This window comes from Canis aureus, chromosome 34 (assembly GCF_053574225.1).
Source record: "Canis aureus isolate CA01 chromosome 34, VMU_Caureus_v.1.0, whole genome shotgun sequence".
NCBI lineage: Eukaryota > Metazoa > Chordata > Mammalia > Carnivora > Canidae > Canis > Canis aureus.
Window position 1 is genome coordinate 18,650,657 of NC_135644.1, and position 18,699 is coordinate 18,669,355.

The 18,699-nt window shown below is 40.2% G+C and overlaps 1 protein-coding gene across 2 annotated transcripts in view; it reads right to left on the reverse strand.

Moving 5' to 3' along the window:
• XIRP2 (xin actin binding repeat containing 2) overlaps nucleotides 1-18,699 on the reverse strand; it is a 74,042-nt gene that overhangs the window by 9,960 nt on the left and 45,383 nt on the right. The window contains exons 4-7 of one of the 2 annotated variants that reach the window (XM_077883543.1): nucleotides 11,926-12,036; nucleotides 11,476-11,548; nucleotides 10,421-10,551; nucleotides 495-9,783 (exon numbers count right to left, since the gene is read on the reverse strand). In XM_077883543.1, the coding sequence (XP_077739669.1) occupies nucleotides 495-9,783; nucleotides 10,421-10,551; nucleotides 11,476-11,548; nucleotides 11,926-12,036 (9,604 nt within the window). The remainder of the gene's footprint in view (nucleotides 1-494; nucleotides 9,784-10,420; nucleotides 10,552-11,475; nucleotides 11,549-11,925; nucleotides 12,037-18,699) is intronic. The other variant, XM_077883544.1, reaches the window with a different exon arrangement.

An 18,699-nucleotide genomic window follows, 5' to 3' on the forward strand; every position in this document is an offset into this window, starting at 1 on the left:
TCATTACCAGGCTGTATTGAATTCAAATGCGAATATAATTTAAGTCAGTTAAAAACACGTCAATAGTAGGTCAATAGATATTATCTAATGTTGTCTTGAGTAAGTGGATAAAACATGAACTTTTAATAAAAGTCTAAATAATGGGCATGCCACTTTTAATAAATACACAGTTATCATAACAATCATTAATACTATTACGATAACAGTTATTCTCTCTGCCACTTTACCCAAAGTCCTATTTACCTTGACAAATACGGGTCTCAATAGCCTATAGGAGGGCAGTTGTTATTTTCACACAGTGCAGGTGAGTCCTACGTTAGATGCTGTTGTAAAAAGAAAGCGGTGGGAGCAAGCGTCGCGGAGAGAGGGCCGCCCTCGGCCTGGGAAGCTGTTAGCTTTGGGTTACTTTCAGACACTCCTTCAACCGCAAGTCGCCCCAGCTGGGCCCGCGGCCTCTAAGCGGGTTAGTCCGCACACCCTGCAAGCTCATTTACCGCGTCTCCATGCAGATGCCTCTGCGAGGTGGAAGGTGGCTCTGGTCTCGGTGGCCGGAGCATCTGAGGTCGCAAATCCCAGGCTTTGAAACACGTCTTCGCTCTCCTGCCACGCCTTCTGCAACTTGCTCCTGAGCTCTTTGGGAGAGTCGGCGAGATCCAAGCTGTGGCCCGCGAGCACGTCCTCATAGGTCGGAGGCGCGTGCTTGAAGTCCAGGCCGCATCCGGCGGCCCCGGGGCTGCGCGAGGCGGACGGCCCCGCGGACGGCCCCGCGGACGGCCCCACGGACAGCCCCACGGACGGCCCCGCGGACGGCCCGCCCGCCTGCCGCTCGCGCGCCTCCGCCCCGGGGAGCTGCTCCCGTGGGGACCGCACCGCGGGGCCGCTCCCCCGCAGCTCCCGGGGGCCACCGCAGGAGAAGCCTGCAAACCTCGTATTTTCTAGGGACGTCCATCCAAATTCCTCCTTACAGAACGAGTGGCTTTCCTGCTGAATATCGTGGTCGGCTTCTCCGTTTGTGTCAAGTCTCCCGCCGGACGCGGCCGCAAAGGCGGCGCCAGCCTCCCACTCCCGGAGCCACCCGTGCGCCTCCCGCCCGAGGTCACCCGGGGGCCGTCCGGCCGCCCGGCCCGCGCACTGCGCCTCCGCCCGCCCCGGCCCCGCGTCCAGGTGGACGCAGGCGGCCCCTTCCTCCCCGCGCCTGACTTGCCCCTGGGCTCCCGCGGAGGCTCCTCCGAAGGCCACGCTGATGGGAATGGTGATGCTGGGCGCCGCGTCCCTGGCGCGGGTCTCTATCTTAATCTGGCGCCGGAGCGAGGCGGGAGAGGGGATGATCTCGGACCTGCGCTCTGCCCTGGCGGCCGGGGCTGCTGCCGGACACGGGGCGGCCCCTGCGGCTAACCTGGCGGTGGCGTCTCGGAGCTTGGCCAGCTGCTCCGAGCGACCCTCGGGGACCGGGGCCGGGGCCGGGGGTGGGGGCGGGGGCGGGGGCGCGGCGCTGGCTGCACCTGGCGCGGGGGGCTCGGCCGACCCGTGAGCCTTAGGGACACGGGGCAGCTGGTCCCCGGGGGGGCTGCGCGGGCGCCGGGCGCTGGACTCGATGGTTATGAAAGCCGGGGACCTTGGGCGTGTCTTCAGGGAGCCCGCGGGGCCCTGGCTGTGGTCTGCTGGGCCGTCGGGATGCGCGGGCACGTGGAGCTGAGCTGCGGGCACGTGGGGCTGAGCCGCGGGCACGTGGGGCTGAGCCGCGGGCACGTGGGGCTGAGCTGCGGGCAGGTGCGGCTGAGCTGCGGGCACGTGGGGCTGAGCTGCGGGCACGTGGAGCTGAGCTGCAGCCCCGTCTCCCCACGACGACGTCCCCCGAAGGCCCGGGGGTTGGCTCCCCTGCTCCTCGGCCCTGGAGGACACCATGGCCCCCTGGATGGTGCTCTCACAGGACACAAGCATACCCTCCACTTGAGTTTTAATTTGCGTTACTTCTTCCCTGATTTTTTCTAGATTGTTCTCCGCAGCAATGCAAACGCCACGCCGCCTGTTTTCTTCACTTAGGAGCCATCCTGGCATGACCTTTAACAGCGTCTGAAAGGCTTCAAGGCCACCTTTACCAGGCTCCGCCTCCAACTGTTGTACCCGAGACAAAATCTGTTGCAGTTCTTCACGTTTTCTCACGGATTCCAGTATATTGAGAGCACGTTTTCCATCATCCTGCTGGGATTCTTTCGCGGAGGAAAACAAAGACTTGTTGGCTGTGATCTCTTGCTTTGAATCTTTATTATGAGAAAAGACTTGTTTCTGTTGTATGCCCTTGACCTCAAGACCTTTTTCTTCTTGCAGATTATTAGACGGCTGAGGCGCTGTTATACGTTCCACTTGACTTTCAGAAGTCTGTGTTTGCTGGAAATTCCGCGTTTGTGAATCAAGCTGTACATCGGTGACCTTTTGCTTGACTACCTTCTGTGCTGATTTATTCAAATGTCCTTGTTTTCTTTCAGCTCTTAGTCTCTCTTCCTCTGGACCCATCGCTGCTGGTTCCTGATCTGTTCTTTCACTTCCTGGAGGCTTCCCACTCGCAGATTCTCTAAATTCTCTTTGCTTCTCGGGAACGATACGCAGTTTACTTCCCTGGCTTTTCCCTGGGGGGTCTGTAGGCAATGTTATTGTCACTCTTTTCTCCCTCTTGGGTAGGTGATAATATTTTTCAGCTGCCGATTGCTTATGACTATATTCGGTGCTCGTTTCAGTTTTCTCGGTTTTCTGGTGTTGTTCCTTGCTGATGGTTTGAACGTCACAGTCGGGTTGCTTTTTACAGCTTTCATACGTGCGGTCCGTTTCATTGCATTTGTGATCTGCAGTTGGAAGCTTGATCGTTTTGACTTTGAAACTTGGAGACACTGGTTTTCTTGGGGGCAAGTGCAGCTGCTCCTCCAGACCCCTGTGTTGTGTTTGCTGCATACTGCATTCCTGGTGCTCCTGCTTAGCTTCGTGAGCTGATATAGATCTTAACACCTCCCGTGAGCTCCCTAAAACTTCCTTTTTCATCACAGCCTTGTCTTCTGAGGCTGCTGAAACATGTTGGAGCCCCTTGGCGGCGGCTGTCACTGGTCCTGTGGTAGAAAGCTGGTCATCAGTACACACTCCTGGCACTTGAGAATGACTTTGAGGGTTTGGGTCTGGTTGAGCCAAAGTGACCCCTGACTCCGTTCCAGGGAGGGGAGCCTCCTCCTTTGTTTTCTGCAGCACTGACCTGTTTTGATTTGGGCTTCCGGTTTTGACTGTGTTGTAGCAAGAACTCTCGTGTTTCTGTCTTTCGAGCTCTTCTCTTTGTTGTCTGTACTTTTCCTCAGCAATCATTAAAGGGGTCTTAAATTTTCTCATATAAGGTTTTGGACTTTGTGGTCCTGAACCTGCTGAGAATGAATGAGATTTTAGAAGAGGCGCCATTGTTTTTTCCCTGGGTAGTGAAGTTTCTGGAACTGTCTGTGAGAGAGACCTCATAGAGTCCATAGATAACTGTTTTCGTTCATCAAGACTTCTAGATGTGCTCTGTTTCACCTCTGTGTGTTCACTGCTAGCCGCCAGTACTACTCTTTTCTGATCCGTTGAGGGAGTAATTTTACATTCCACACCTGGCAGGAAATTTTCCAGTTCAACTTTTGGGGAACTGTGATTCTTTTTGTCTTCTCTCTGTTTGGGAAATTTGGGTTTGGGGAGTGTGGGAGGTGGCAAAAGTACTCCTGATTTGCCTTTCAGGACTTTAGCCTGAGAATGAGTCTGCTGCGAACTGAAGGCTTCTTCCTGGGAGTGCTGTATGAAGGTTCCGGTGTGCTTTCCTTGAACAGAGGAGGAAAGGAGATGTGCTGGTTTACGAGATGGAGTTGGAGGAGGAAGAGGTGTTGGAAACGCTGATAGACAATCTCTTTCAGACTTCTCATCTTCTGGTGGTGGAGGAAGAGGGAGGCCTGGGAAACTTTCAAATTCAGCCTTTATCATCTCTGGGGACAGTGATGGAGGAAAACCATTTTTTTCAGGCAGCATCATTAAAGGAGGTGGAGGAGGAAGAGGAAATTCAATTTCCGATGATGCATTAGAAGGTGGAGGAGGAGGTGGAGACGGAGGTGGAAGAGAGCACTCACTTTCCTCTACATTATTTTCAGGGTTACAGTTGGTTGAGTTCAAGGACATTTCCATTGCCATTTTTAAGTCTGCGGAAGTATTTGTCTTCATGAGAAAGTCCTGGCTCCTCAGATGAACGCCAGCCTGCTTTTTGTCAGTTGCTTTAAATTTACTGTGGCTTTTGGGGGAGACTTTCACTTCTGTTATATTTGCTATGTCTTGCTCCACAGGCAAAGTCGGTTGAGGGTTCATGTTCTTTTTCTTCATATCTTTATGAGAACATTGTATTTCTTGCTTTAACAAGGTTTGCTTCTGGAAGTCCTCTGAAACTTCATAAGTTTTCCCAACTGTCTTATTGACTGGCCCCTGGGTTGGAATGGGCCTAGGGCTTTGTGTATCTGTTGGTATTTTCAGGTTTGGGGTACTTCTAGGACTCTTTACAGAGAAAGACTCAGTCTTCTGGTGGTCATTCCTCACTTTGCAAGTTTGAGTCTGTTGCCTTCCCACTCTTTTATCGATAGATTGAGTAGAGTGAAAGACAGCATCCTTCTGTTCTCTCACAGTCTCTGATTCCTCAGTTTTTAGATATTCCTTAGCTGACACAGTTGAGGTCAACTGTCTGCTCATATGCTCATCACTATGATGCTGCTCTGTTGTGGTATCGATCCGGACACCCATTTTGTCCCCCGATTCCAACACATTTTTAATAGCGTTGTGGTGTGAATTAGATAGTCTTCTAAGGCTTTTCTCAAGGGCATCATTGTTTTGTTCACGATCTATGACAATCTTTACAGTGCCTTTGGGGGCCTTTGGAAGAGTGACTTCAGTTCTTTTTTCTATTAAGTTCCCGTGACAAGATTTGCCTGTGGTTTGATCTGCTCCCCCTTGCCACCTGGCCACTGGCTCAAATGGTCCTGGTCTTGGCTGAAGAACACTTTTTGTGTCCCTCTGGACAGCCAGCTGATGAATCATTTTCTGCTCTTCTGAAGATCCTCCCATCACACTTTTCACATCTTCTTTCATTACACCTTTTTTATCCACCTCTTTGAAAGCTCTCTGGGCTTCTTTCAGATTCCTTAATGATATTTCAAGGTCATCTCGGATAAGCTCCTTTTTCAGAATTTCTGTTCTTGTGTTTGCAGTCTTTTCAAGGCATTCAATAGCTTTCTCGATGTCACCGGGGATGGCATTGGGCTGTTTAGATTCTCTCCATTGGTGGCTTGATTCCCTAAGTGACTTGAGTGTGGTCAGCATGTCACCTTTTATAGTTTCTTCTGTTTTAGCCACTGTTTTCTGATTTATGGCCTGGCTGAGGGAATTTAGGGTTGATTGCAAATCACCTTTGATAATTTCTTCTTTGGGTGTCTTGCAAAATGTAGTTTGAGGCTCTGTCATAAAAACCTTAACTGTGTTCTGCACATCTCCTGGGATGATGTCAGCCTCATTAACAGTACGTCCCACCTGAGACTGCCTTTTCTTTAGTAAGAGTTTTGTGCCCTCCACATCGCCACCAATTATTTCTTCCTCTCCTTCTTGTTTCCTAGCTGTCAGTGTTTCATTTGACCCTTCCTGCAGTTGTTTAAGATAATCCAAAGCTCCAGTCTCTATGCATGTTGTGAAAAACTGAACATTTCCCCTCTCAGAAGCATCGATTTTCACCCTCTCGGATATCTTATTGTTCGATATGGAAGACAGCAAATTGTGAATGGTACGTTTTACGTCACCCCCTATTACTTCTTCACGCTTAATTGTGTCACCAGTGTTTTCATGAAGAAGACAATAGATAGTCATATTAACATCTCCTCTTTCATCTTCCTGAATTAAGATGCCTTTCTTTACAGACCTGTCCTCAGAGAACAGGTTTTTTATTGCTTGTTGGACATCACCACTCACTATTTCTTCTTTTTCAGCATGAAATTCTGTTGATCGGTTTAATAATTGAGTTTTGGTCAAATTAACGTTGCCCTTCTCTTCTTCACTAACCCAAATCTCCCTTCTTGTGCAGTCTCTTTTTGAAAGTAGGTTCATTATTATATTTCTGAGATCAACCCTGATAATTTCTTCTTTCTGTATCTCAGGAGATGCTGGATTCATTAACTTGTATTTTGCCATTCGAACATCCCCAACTTCACCAGCTTCAATGATGATTCCAGGAGCCTCAATGACTTTTTGAGAGTAGAGTTCTTCTAATGTTTCCTTAATGCTCTTGCCAATAATTTCTACCTTCTCTACTCTACTTTCATTGAATTCGTGAAGGGGTGTGGTTTCAAAGAGCCATGTAGTTGTCTTGACATCAGAAGGAGGGATTTCCTCCTTGATGACTTTTGTGGTGCTTTCGTCGGCTTCCCTAATAGAATCCAAAGTTTGATTTTCAAAAAGCCATACCGCCTGCTTAACATCACCTTTCTGCATATCTTCCTGGGTAACTGTTTTGATGTTTTCATATTCTGACCCTTCTCCTCTCAGCTCATCTATGGTGTGGGTTTCAAATAGCCAAGTGGATGTTTTAACGTTGCCCTTTTGTATTTCACTGACACTTACTGTTCTTACATAAGTATTCTTACCACTGTTTTCAGACTCAAAAAATTGTCTACCTGCCTTTACATCCCCACCTTGAATATAGTCCACAGTGAGCATAGCATCACGTGATTCTTCTGAAATCTGATCCAGTGGCTGGGTTTCAAATCTGTATCTGACAGAACTAACATCTCCCTTCTGAATGTCTTCTTGTGTGACAGATTTAATAACATATACAGTCTCTGACTGATTAATTGAGTCTAGTGGTTTTGTTTCAAAAAGCCACCTCGTTCCTCGTACATCTCCATGAATCACCTCTTCTTTTTTAACTGTTGTCACTTCATGATAATAGCCTTCTCGATCTTGAATTGCATAGAGTGGCTGGGTTTCAAAGAGCATTCTGTAGCTTTTTACATCACCCTTCATTACTTCTTCAGTAATTGTTTTCTTGGTGCTGATACAGTCAGATTCTTCTTTAATCTCATCTAAAGAAAAAGTCTCAAAAATAAAGCACCCCTTTCTTACATCCCCACCTTGTACGTCTGTCACTGTCTTAACTAATTCGTCACCTTCGTGGTTCTCTTTTATCATATCAATTGGTTGGTTTTCAAAAAGCCACCTACAATTTAAAACATTGCCTTTCTGAATATCTTCAGTCTTTAGGGCTTTGATCTTTTTCAAAACTTCCTCTGAACTGGAACTTATGGAATCTAAAGGTTGGTTTTCAAATTTATGCCGCATGCTGGAGACATCTCCAGCTTGGATATCCATTTCCACGGCCTTGATTTCTTTTCCTTCCTCTCCTTGTATGCTGTCCAAATTTTCTGTCTCAAAAAGAAAACATGCCGTACGAACATCCCCACCTTGGATCTCCTCCTGTTTTACAGTTTGCAATTTGGTGGTTGCTTCAGAGTCATCCTTTATGGTATCAAGTGGCTTAGTTTCAAAGAGCCAGGTACAGGCTTTGACATCTCCCTTGTGAATTTCTTCACTGCCAGTCATTAATGAAACTTTTTCATAAAGAGACTCCATTGGTTGGGTTTCAAAAAGCCACCTGCAAGTTTTGACATCCCCTTTAACAATATCTGTCACTTGTTCAGTTTTACTTTCTACTTCTTCCATATTACTAAAATATTTAATCGAATCAAGAGGTTGGGTTTCAAATAGCCATTTAGCAGATTTCACATTTCCGGTCTGTATTTCTTGAGCAGATATTCCTCTGATTATCTGGAATTTATGAATGCTTTCATCAAACTGGTCAATGGGCCTTGTTTCAAAAAGCCACCTACAACTTCTTACATCACCTCTTAGGATTTCTTCTTGCTGCACTGTCTTGACTTGATGATATTTTCCAAGGTGATCTTGAATGGCATAAAGTGGTGTTGTTTCAAAAAGTGATTTGTTTAACTCTACAGCCCCTCTTGTGACTCCTTCCACCTCTATTTTATGTGATGCATCAAACTTAATTAAATTGTTTGATTCAAAGATGTGTGTGAAATTCTTTACATTTCCTCTGTCAACTTCTTCAAGTTTCACTGTTCGTATGTACTCTTTTTTATCTTCTCTAATGTCTTCCAGAGGTTGGGTTTCGAAAATCCATTTTTGGTGTCTAACGTCTCCCTTTTCTTCCTCAGAGGCAGTGATTTTTTGAAGTTTTCCCACATCAGGACTATCTTTTAAAGCCTCTATCGGAAGTGTTTCAAATAGATGCTTAGTAGTTTGTACATCACCCCCTATTATCTCTTCAGATCTTAGAGGCTCTGTATCAGGAACATCTTTTAGAATGTCTAATGGCTGTGTTTCAAACATCCAACACTTTCTGGAGACATCTGTACCTATTATTGTTTCCTTTTCAATGATGACCTCTTCTGACTCTTCTTTGATTTTTTCCAAAGGTTGAGTTTCAAATAACCACTTTGCCCTACTCACCCCACCTTTGACATTTTCTTCCATAGATATTCCTCGGACAACTTTAATTTCTGTGATATCCTTGTTAATTGTGTCCAAGGGCTGTGTTTCAAACATCCAACGTGCTGTTCTCACATCTCCTTTTTCAACGTCTTCTCTGTGAACAGTTTTAATTTCTAGCATTTGACCTAAGCCATCTCTAATAACATATAATGGTTGAGTTTCAAAACATTTTATACTTCTCTTAACATTTCCCTTAATTTCTTTGAGCTCAGACCTGAGTTGTAGTAGGTGAACTTCATCCACTGAATGAAGCTGTCCAAGCTGATCCAGATGTTGAGTTTCAAACATATATCTCACAGTCTTGACATCCCCACCAGTTATGTCCTTTGTGGCAGTTACCATTGATTCTTCTTGATGCATTTTATTCATTGAGTCTAATGGCTTTGTCTCAAACATCCACCGGGCAGTGCGGACATCTCCTCTGGCTAGCTCAGGAATTTTCTCAGCATTTTCTTCAGTGCCAGAAGAATGATCCCCCAGAGTATCTATGGGCTGAGTTTCAAACATCCATGTGGTATATTTCACATCACCACCAGCAATAATTTCTTGACCAGCAATGCCCTTATTGATGTTATCTTCATCTGGAGAGCCATTGTTGATGGAATCTAAAGGCTGATTCTCAAAGATCCATCTCATGGACTGCACCTCCCCCTTCAGAATTTCATCCCACTCCAAGTGTTCTCTTTCTGAGTTCAGAGTTTTTTGAGAACTGTCATTTGTATTTTCAAAAACATACCGGGCTTGTTGCACATCTGCTGAAACTGAGCTCCCTGAGTTCACTTGGCTAGAGACAATTTCAGAAACCTCACTGATATAATCTTTTTCTAAGTTTTTTCTTAACTCAGGATGTATGTGTTTATATAAACGGTTTAATTCATACAGATTTCTTTGCTTAGAATATAATTCTTTCGGTACTAGTGGTATTCTAGGAGGGTTGGGGCATTCAGGGGACTGGGAAAATGCTGTCACATCTACTGGAGTTTGAAATATATCAGGTGGGGGAGGAGGAAATTCTTCTGTCTTTCCCATAGGAGTCGCATTAACTTGTACCAGAGTTGAGGAAGAGGCACCGTGGTCACTATGTTTTGTGCTTGATGTTTCCTTCCTCTGGCTGGTAGATGTGCAGGAAGTGGAAGAGGTACTCACAACTGATGATGGTTTTAAAGTCTCTTCAGATTCACTTATGATCTTTAAGGGAAAGAAAGTCAAAGCTTATAAAAACGGGTATAGTGGTGAAGACTTCCTAGGTACTGCCCCTCACCTGTCCACCTGCTATGACATCTCCTTTGGAAATAACAGGTAATAGACTCCTTTGAGAGACCTATCTGGGAGCAATATTTAGTGTTTGTTACTGTCTTTCTTATAATTCATTGCGCTTTCAGCGTTATATTCCCCATTCAATACATCAACAGCTCAGTACTTTAACATTTTCACATAATCTTGATTGTTCTTCCTCCTTTACTTAATATGCTATGCTGAGTAATCTAGAGGGAAGCAATAAAAGTCTTAAAGTACTTTTGAGAGTTGTTTTGTTTTCCTTGGAATTTTAAGCAGAGTATCTGACATTTAAAATTGACTTTATTATTTTATCTAATGCTAGCTATTAAACTTTAGAGCACATATAATTTTTTCATTTTTTTCTTATGAGAAAAGTTCTAACTCCACTGCTTTTCTCATGTAGAATAATATCCTCCTTATGGAACAGAAAAGTACTGGCTCAGGATTTAGTTGGAAAACCACATCAAACATTCAATAATTTGAAAATGCTACGCATTTGTATCTGGCTTTTCACTTAAAATGTTTCTATGTAGAGAAATTGTCTTACTTTAATCTGCTTGGCTGGGGTCATCTCTTTGTCAGAATAAAGGACCTTTTCCTGGGCAGACTTTTCAAACTGCTCTTTTAAAAACTTAGCTGAAACCTTCGGGATTTCTTCATCCTCAGCTGTATCAATGACTGCAAACAGAAAAGAATACCAGGGATGTTATGTAACGAATAACCATGATGCTTGAGAAGGAAACTAATGCTATGGGAAACTTCTCACAATATATGTTAAATAAAAAGGTTCAAGGTACAAATGTATATATATGGCACTCTTTCATTATGTAAGTTAGTATATGTCAAGAAATATTGGAAGAACCGTGGGGAGTCATAGTGATGGGATTGTTGTTTAATTGTATATATTTCTCAAGTTTTCCACAAGCATGTTTTATTTTCATGCTTAGGAAAAATAAAAGTTATAAAACAAGAAAGGAACAGCACAAGAACAGAAAAGGAAGACCTACTTCCTTTAGGAAAACCAAAATAAAACCAAAATACAGATAGGGTCAAGTAATGATAGGGTCGCAATTGGCTTAAATCTCCTCTTTTAGCTCTTCAAGGCAACAAAGCTTCTCATTCCCCTCTTATAGTCAAGACAACCTGTATGGGTCTTATGCAAACTCTCACAGATTTGTCTGTAGTTTAATCTCATATCTTTAGGTTGAAAAAACTGTATATAGAAATGTTTAAATCTGTTATTAAAAGAAATACAATCTAGGAAACATTTCTGTTCTCAGAGAGCTTGTTAAACATTAAGTTTTATTCTAGGTCCCTACGGCAAAAAGCAATTCAGAGGTGGCTGGCGTATCACCTTCTAGGCTTTTAGGATGAATTCATAAGGCTGATGGGCAGTGAACTATTTTAGAAGCTTATTGCATCCATTACCACACACAGAACCTAATTATATATAGAAATACTACTCTGTCCCCTTTGGGACCATGAGTCACAGTTACTAAATTTACTTAGTGGGAGGGATTGTGCTTTGGAAGGCTTCCATTCAAACACAGATATATCAGCAGGAGAAAGGTATATTGGGGTCAAATAATAACAGATTCTCACCTGTTTCTTGAACATACTGATGGAACTGAGAAGCTTGGCTTCTTTCCTCAGTGTGTTTTTCAAGATGAGAGGCCTATGTTTTAAACAAACAGTTGTCTTTAAGAAGTCAGTTATTTTAGTATTATGCATATATTTTTCATTTCACAATGATTTTCATTCAAGACTCCAACAAACACTAAGAGATGCTAATTGAACTTCTATCCCTTATTTTAATGCATGGGCTCACACTATAACAGAATATATATGAATTAACATCTAAAATGCACTCATATTTTTATGGTGCTCATCTTATTTTTCAAAGAACATCAGTTCCAAAGTGAGGAAATAGACACTGATATGTATTGATAGTAAACACATAAAGGACATTAAAAGCAATTGCTTATAATGAGGTCAGAATTTCCACACAGCTCTGTAAACTGTTTGGAAAGTATTGTCTTTTTAAGTAGTTACCATTTCTGTTCCAAGAACATCACTTTTGTGTGCTTTGGAAGCTTCTTGTTCAATTCTTTCCATTGCCTGGCTGCTTCTGGAAATGTCGACCTGACTGCTGTGGATTACCTCCTGAAAATAAATGAATGAAGAAATATACAATGTTTTAAGAAAAGTCTGAAAATTTTAACTGTTTTATTAATGCAATCTTAGTGACAGAGTCTTCTGAAAAAGGTTAAAGTTTCTCAGTGTATTAGTTTTCTTGGCCGCTATAACAAATTATCACAAACTTAGTGGCTTGTAACTGCACAAACTTAATAGTTTACAGTTCTGTACGTCAGAAACCCTGACTGGGGGTGTTGACAGGTATTAAAAGGTATGTATTCCTTTCTGCAGCCTCTAGGGGAGAATCTATTCCCTTGCCTTTTGCAATTCTAGAGACTGCCCATTTTCCTTGGCTCATGGCCCCACTCTTCTATCAAGCTGAAGTTTTCTCACACTGCCATCTCTGATTCTCTCTTCCAATTCCCTGTTCCATTTTTAAGGAAGCTTGTGATTACATTGGACCAATCTGGATAATCCAGGATTCCCTGTCAGAAGGTCAGCTGATTAGTAGCTATAATATTATTTGCAATCTTAATTCTCCTTTGCCATGTAACTTACATATTCATAGATTCTGGGAATTAGGACATAGATATCTTCAGGAGCTATTATTCAATCTATTACCCTTAGTAAGCTGCAATATGAGAAAGATGAACGTCAAAAGGAAAATGTAAGTCTTGATGAAAAAGAAATATATTTTGTTGTTTATAAGCCAACTTTTCATGTTATAGAAAGACATTCCAGTCTTCAAGTTGGCCACCTAGTTTGATGACACATCCAGAGTTCAAATGAAGACTATAGGGGAGCCTGGATGGCTCGTTGGTTGAGCATCTGCCTTCAGTTCAGGTCATGATCCCAGGGTCCTGGGATCAAGCTTCACAACTGGCTCATCATTCTGTGGGAAGCCTGCTTCTCCCTCTGCCTCCTTCTCCTTCTGCCTGCCACTCCCTCTGCCGGTGCTCTCTCTCTCTCCCCCTCTCTCAAATAAAATAAATAAAATCTTTAAAACAAAATCAAACCAAAACAAAACAAATGAAGACTATAACCATTAAGTATAACCAATATAAACAGACCATATTACGTTAGTGTGTATCTCTCTCTCTCCACACATGGGGCTACTTTTGATTTTGGTTAATTGATTTAGGTGACCCTGGCTGAACTGAATGCTTTGAAGACCCTGTTTATTTTGGTGATCCAGTCCTGCTCTTACTATAGGATGTGATCTGATACAAATATATGATTGATTGGTTGGTTGGTTGATATGATGAGTCAGTTGGCATATTACTAAAAATCTTAACATCAAAAACTGAGGATGTGAAGAGATTACTCTTTAAGAACACATGAATTTGAAGTCGTTTGAAGTTGGGAGTTCACTTTTATCTTGATATCTACTTGACCATCAAACACTATTTTTGAGATCTGATTTTTAAAAAATTTGTCTTTGTAGAGAATAGTCAGGTGAACAAAGATCCATTATTATTCATCAAATAGGAGCACTATTTCTGTTTTACAGAAAGTTAAATAGTTTGACTATTTAAGAGTTTGACTATTTTAAAGTTTAAAATTAATTGAGACCTTGACTTGTTTTTTTTTGTTTTTGTTTTTTTGCTAGTGGACTTGTAGTGTGTGGCTTTTTCCTCCTAAGGTTATTTGGTATACAGGGTAAAACTTCTGATTAACCAAGAGGCAGTAGACATCTACTTAGAGATAGATATACAGTATGGTCTGATCTTATACTTTTCTAAGAAGGAGAATTAAGAAGAAAAGTTGACATCTTCCTAAAAGTTCTACAGAGAATTGAAGGCAAAATGTATGTTTATACTTTAGAATGTAGATTATATTTTATTGGATGTATTAGTTACCCAGATATCCTTTTACAATGTATATGTATATCAAATCATCATGATGTATATTTTAAATATTTTATAATGTTAACTATACCTTAACCAAGCTGAAAAAAATGTAGATTGTATCTCATTAAACTGAAGACCAGTATAATCTTTTTCTCTGAAGCAGAATGGTTTTCTAGAATGAGTTAATAATCCAGATACATAAAATAATAGTTAATAAGATGCTTGACACACGATTTGTGCTAAGAAAAAGTTTACTTAATGAGTGGATGACTAAAATAGCAAACTTCCATTAAAAAATGATTTTCATTTGATCTTCTATTTGCCAGGGAAGGTCCTAGAAATGGGATGGAACAATGAGTGAGCCAGCCATGGACTTTACTTTCTCAGGAGGGAGTATAGAAAATAAATAATCCATATCCTTTCCTTTAAGTTCAAATAATCAAAATCTAATTTAATAGGAAGCGTTACATAATCAAGTTTTATTTGAGGATATTAGTAACATTAGGCTGTAGGGAACAATAACAATCACTGAAGACTACAAATAGAGAAAAGGCATGAGCACAAATAACAACTCTTTCCGTGATAACTGTTTACAACTGTGACAATTTTTCCATCTATAAAGATATGATGGAAATATTTTCTGATATGATACTTTCTTATGATACTGGTTAAACAAACAATGAAAGAGCTAAGGACAGTTTGAACCTGATCCCACTTTACCAAGATCCTTATTGAAGGGTACCATGATCATTACCATGGAATCATATCTCTACTTAGAATTCCATGTGACAAGCTATGGTGCAGAGACATGCTTATTTGGCTCAGTTGGTGTTTTTAAATTTGGAACTAATTAATACCTACAAAAATCAAAATTCCTCCCTGCTTTTGTAACCTTGGAAGATTTGACCACACTGGGTTCATATTCCAACATGTGAGTTGCTTGCCGGAACAAATTAGTGGCCAAACTTTTTAGTTGGGACACGTACTTTTCAGTCGATCACTGTTCCCATCATTCACAAATAAGTAACAAATAAGTGGACATGTTTAAAAAAACCTGCCTGGAACCTATAGAAATTTTGGTTTCTTATACATGCTGCTAACCATCAGGCTGAAAGAACAGAGTTAGTGATTTGAATCTGTATGTTCAGAAAGACAAATGCAAACATTGGGAGTAACAAACATTAAGTAAATGTATTTTTGACATATTTTGAAAGTTATCATTTTCTGGGCACACTATACTGAATATGTATCTACTTGAGTAAAAACAATCCATGCCTGTCAGATCTAAATATATTTTCTTGTAGGAGATGACACAACATAAACAGTACGAGGGTACATAAATTTTGTTTAGAGTTGTAAGTTTCTACTTATGTGCTACTACTAAATAGAACTGTAATTGCTACATTAGTTTGGTATGTAAGTGTCAATACATCAATTTTACTGCCCCCAGGTTGCTGTAATTTATATAAAATCTGTCTTAAAATATGCCAAGATTTTATTTCTGTCATTATTGTGTTTCATATTTTGCAACTAGTTTTGTTTGGATTTTAAATCAGACCTTCATTCTTCTCAATTACTGGTGTCTACAAAGTATAGGGATAGGTAAAAGGATGGATCAGGATAATGCTTAGGAGAAATCAAATTATACGAATAAAATGTAATAAAGAATTCTGGCAAGAACACCATCCATGAATTCACTCAAAACAATTAATAAAATTGGTTCTTGAATATTAAATTCATATATAGCTCTGGCTGCAAGAGTCAAAATGCAGTTTCATTCACAAGTTGCATCAACCAGGAGTCAGAAACAGGGACTTTGTACTAACTTTCTCCTCTATTAGGTATGTCATAATCTTGGGTAAGTCACTAACTCACACTTAAACTTTTTTTTTTTATCTCATTCATCCATTTATAAAAAGTAAAACAGATGATATGTGTGCTCTAATATTGGAATCTAAAGGAAAGGATGTGGCACGATTGAAAGTAATACGATGTTTGTATAGCTCTCACCAATCTGATGTCAGTGCATAAATTAGGCAATCTATCCTTGATATATACTTCTAAGGAGATTTCTCCAGCACAGCAAAGACTTCACATTCTACTTACCCAATTTGCCATTGTTATTATCATTATAGGAGAAGGCATTGTACATTTCTACCAATAAAAATTCAAACTCATTCTAGCACAATGAGTAATGAAAGAATAGGACCAACTTTTTTTATGGTGACCCACTATTAGTGTGACTCTTAGAAGTATACCCAATAGGAAAAAATGTCATAAAACAGTAGAATAGTACATGATAACTGTTTCACTAGAGTGGAAAAACAGTTCATGCTCAATGCCAATAATTCAGCTGTTTTACCTATCACTAATCTCATTTTTAATAAAACTAGAAATAGTTATGATGTGTTAATGCTATTTGCTTCTTTGTCAAACAGACATAAATAATACCAAAAAATGTGCTATTTATGTTAGCAAAACTGTCAGCAGATTCAAAGTTTGAAAGAATAAACAGTTCTTTCTTTTAAGTGATGAACAATGATTTCTGGTTAATATATTGTGTTTCTCTAGATTTGGTTATATTCAAATTCAAACATGTTTGTTTTGCCATTGGTTTCTTTAAAACATTTAAAAAAATAATTTACAGTATAAAGTTTGATTTTCCTAGGGTTTAAACTTCAGGTTAAGGTTTTTTACATCACTATGGACTTTTGAAGTCATGGCTCAGAAGTTATTTTCTGTTTGAAACCTTTCCTGACTTTTCTATAGAAATCTACCTATACCTGCTTTTTTTGTTGTTGTTGTATTCCCATCCTGTCAGAACACATCTTTATTTAAACCTCTTTAACTGAACTCATGCATTCTCAAATCTCAGTGTTTAGCATCCTGGCAGATAGTTGATGACTCCTCCCCGCCACCCCACCCCCAGCCTTAAATATCAAGGAGTAAGTGCATGGGCAAATTTTTTCCAAGAGTGTGAAAATTTTGTGATTTTAAATCTAGTTTAAAAATTGAAATTCTAAAATGTTTCCACATAATCCTATGGTTTTATTTTTTAGTCTTTTAGCTAACAATCTTTGATACTGAACATTTCATAATTGGTCAGTGGAATTATTGAAGATAATGTGTATAACAATAATGTGTTGATCACTTTACAAAGTGTTTTCTGAAAGAGGCCTTTGACAACATTGCAAGGGGTCAGAACATCTATGGATGAATATGGGCAGTGCTGTGATGCTAGGAGTAATTGGCATCATCACAGGGAGGAGAAGGCTGAGCCAAGAAACCAAAAAATGCACAAAGACAACAAATATACACAAAGGGAAAAACACCTTTCAAAATAAAAAAATATATTTCCAATAGCCTTTCTATAAAAAGATCTACATGGTGCTGGGGCACCTGAGTGTCTCAGTTGATTAAGTGTCTGCCTTTAGCTCAAGTCATAATCCCAGGGTCCTGGGATGGAGCCCCAAGGCTGGCTCCCTACTCAATGGGAAATCTGCTTCTTCCTCTTCCCCTGCCCCTCCTCCCTGCTCATGCTTTTTCTCTATCTCAAGTAAATAAATAAAACCTTAAAAAAAGATCTTCATGGTGCTAAACAGACTAGTTTGTATTTTTTAAGTGAATTAGTATTCATTGAGTTGAAATTGAAGTGTTGTCAAGCATCATCTAGAAACAGCAGAATGCATTGAGCAGAATTACTATGACATGAAGAAATTAAATTGAGATATTTATGATGACAATGAAAGACAATACTTTATCCTAACTTTTAGTTTACACAAATAGGGAAAGATATCAAGGGAGAAAGGAATCAAGGCAATAACTCACTATACTCGGAAATGAAGCCTCCAATTTTATTCAGCTCAATAGTAAAGCTATGAGCACGTACTAGTTGGATTGTCGGATCCAAAGAGACTGATGATGCAAAACATTGAACAACATTTTAAAAGGCAAGGTAGTGACATTTTCCTTTGAAATCATTGCATCCCTAAACATGAGTGATCTTATATAGATTCACCTATGGATTTATTCAACCAACAGCTCCTGAATACCAACCATCTCAATCACATTGTGTTAGGCATGTCCCTGTTGTTTTAATAAAAGTTTCTATAATTATATCTCAGTCCACTTAAATGCCTAGCAATCATGTATCTATCCATCTGTCTATCTCTGTATCTGTGCAATTTATAAAATTATATACATATATATTTAATGAAATAAAAAAGTTCAGCTTGAAATTCTCTTAAGGCAAGATTTGTAATAAATACAGATACATGAATTATGTAGCTTCACTACATAAATCTCTGGGAGAAGTATTATCATTCAATTAATTTCAACTTTTTTTCACTGAAAATAATTATGCTTTGGTCACATTTAGCTACAAAGAACAAAACTTATCTTTTCTAATAAAAAATATTTAATTTAAACGTGGAAATATTTTTTGCTTCAAAAAGGTTTTTGAATAAGAAACATCAGCTTTAGCTGCTAGAACTCTGACTGTCCTCATCTTTCCCCAAAATTTTATTTATAGAGCCATAACCCTGCGTCCAGAAATGCTGAAGATTCATAAAAAGAACATATAAAAGATGCACTCTCAACTGCGCCATCAAACATATTAGTTATATAAATAACAATATTTATTTGACAAACTAAAAAAGCAGGACATATAGAAACATTCAATTTGCAGTAAAGGATGCCCTCTAGAAGTTTTATGTAGATGCGTCTTAAAGATTGACATATGTATGCAATATTTCAATCCAACATAGACATAAAGCATCTTAAAACCAAAGTGGCATGGGGATATAAACAAACATAAAAGTATAATAAAAGAGGCTAAAAC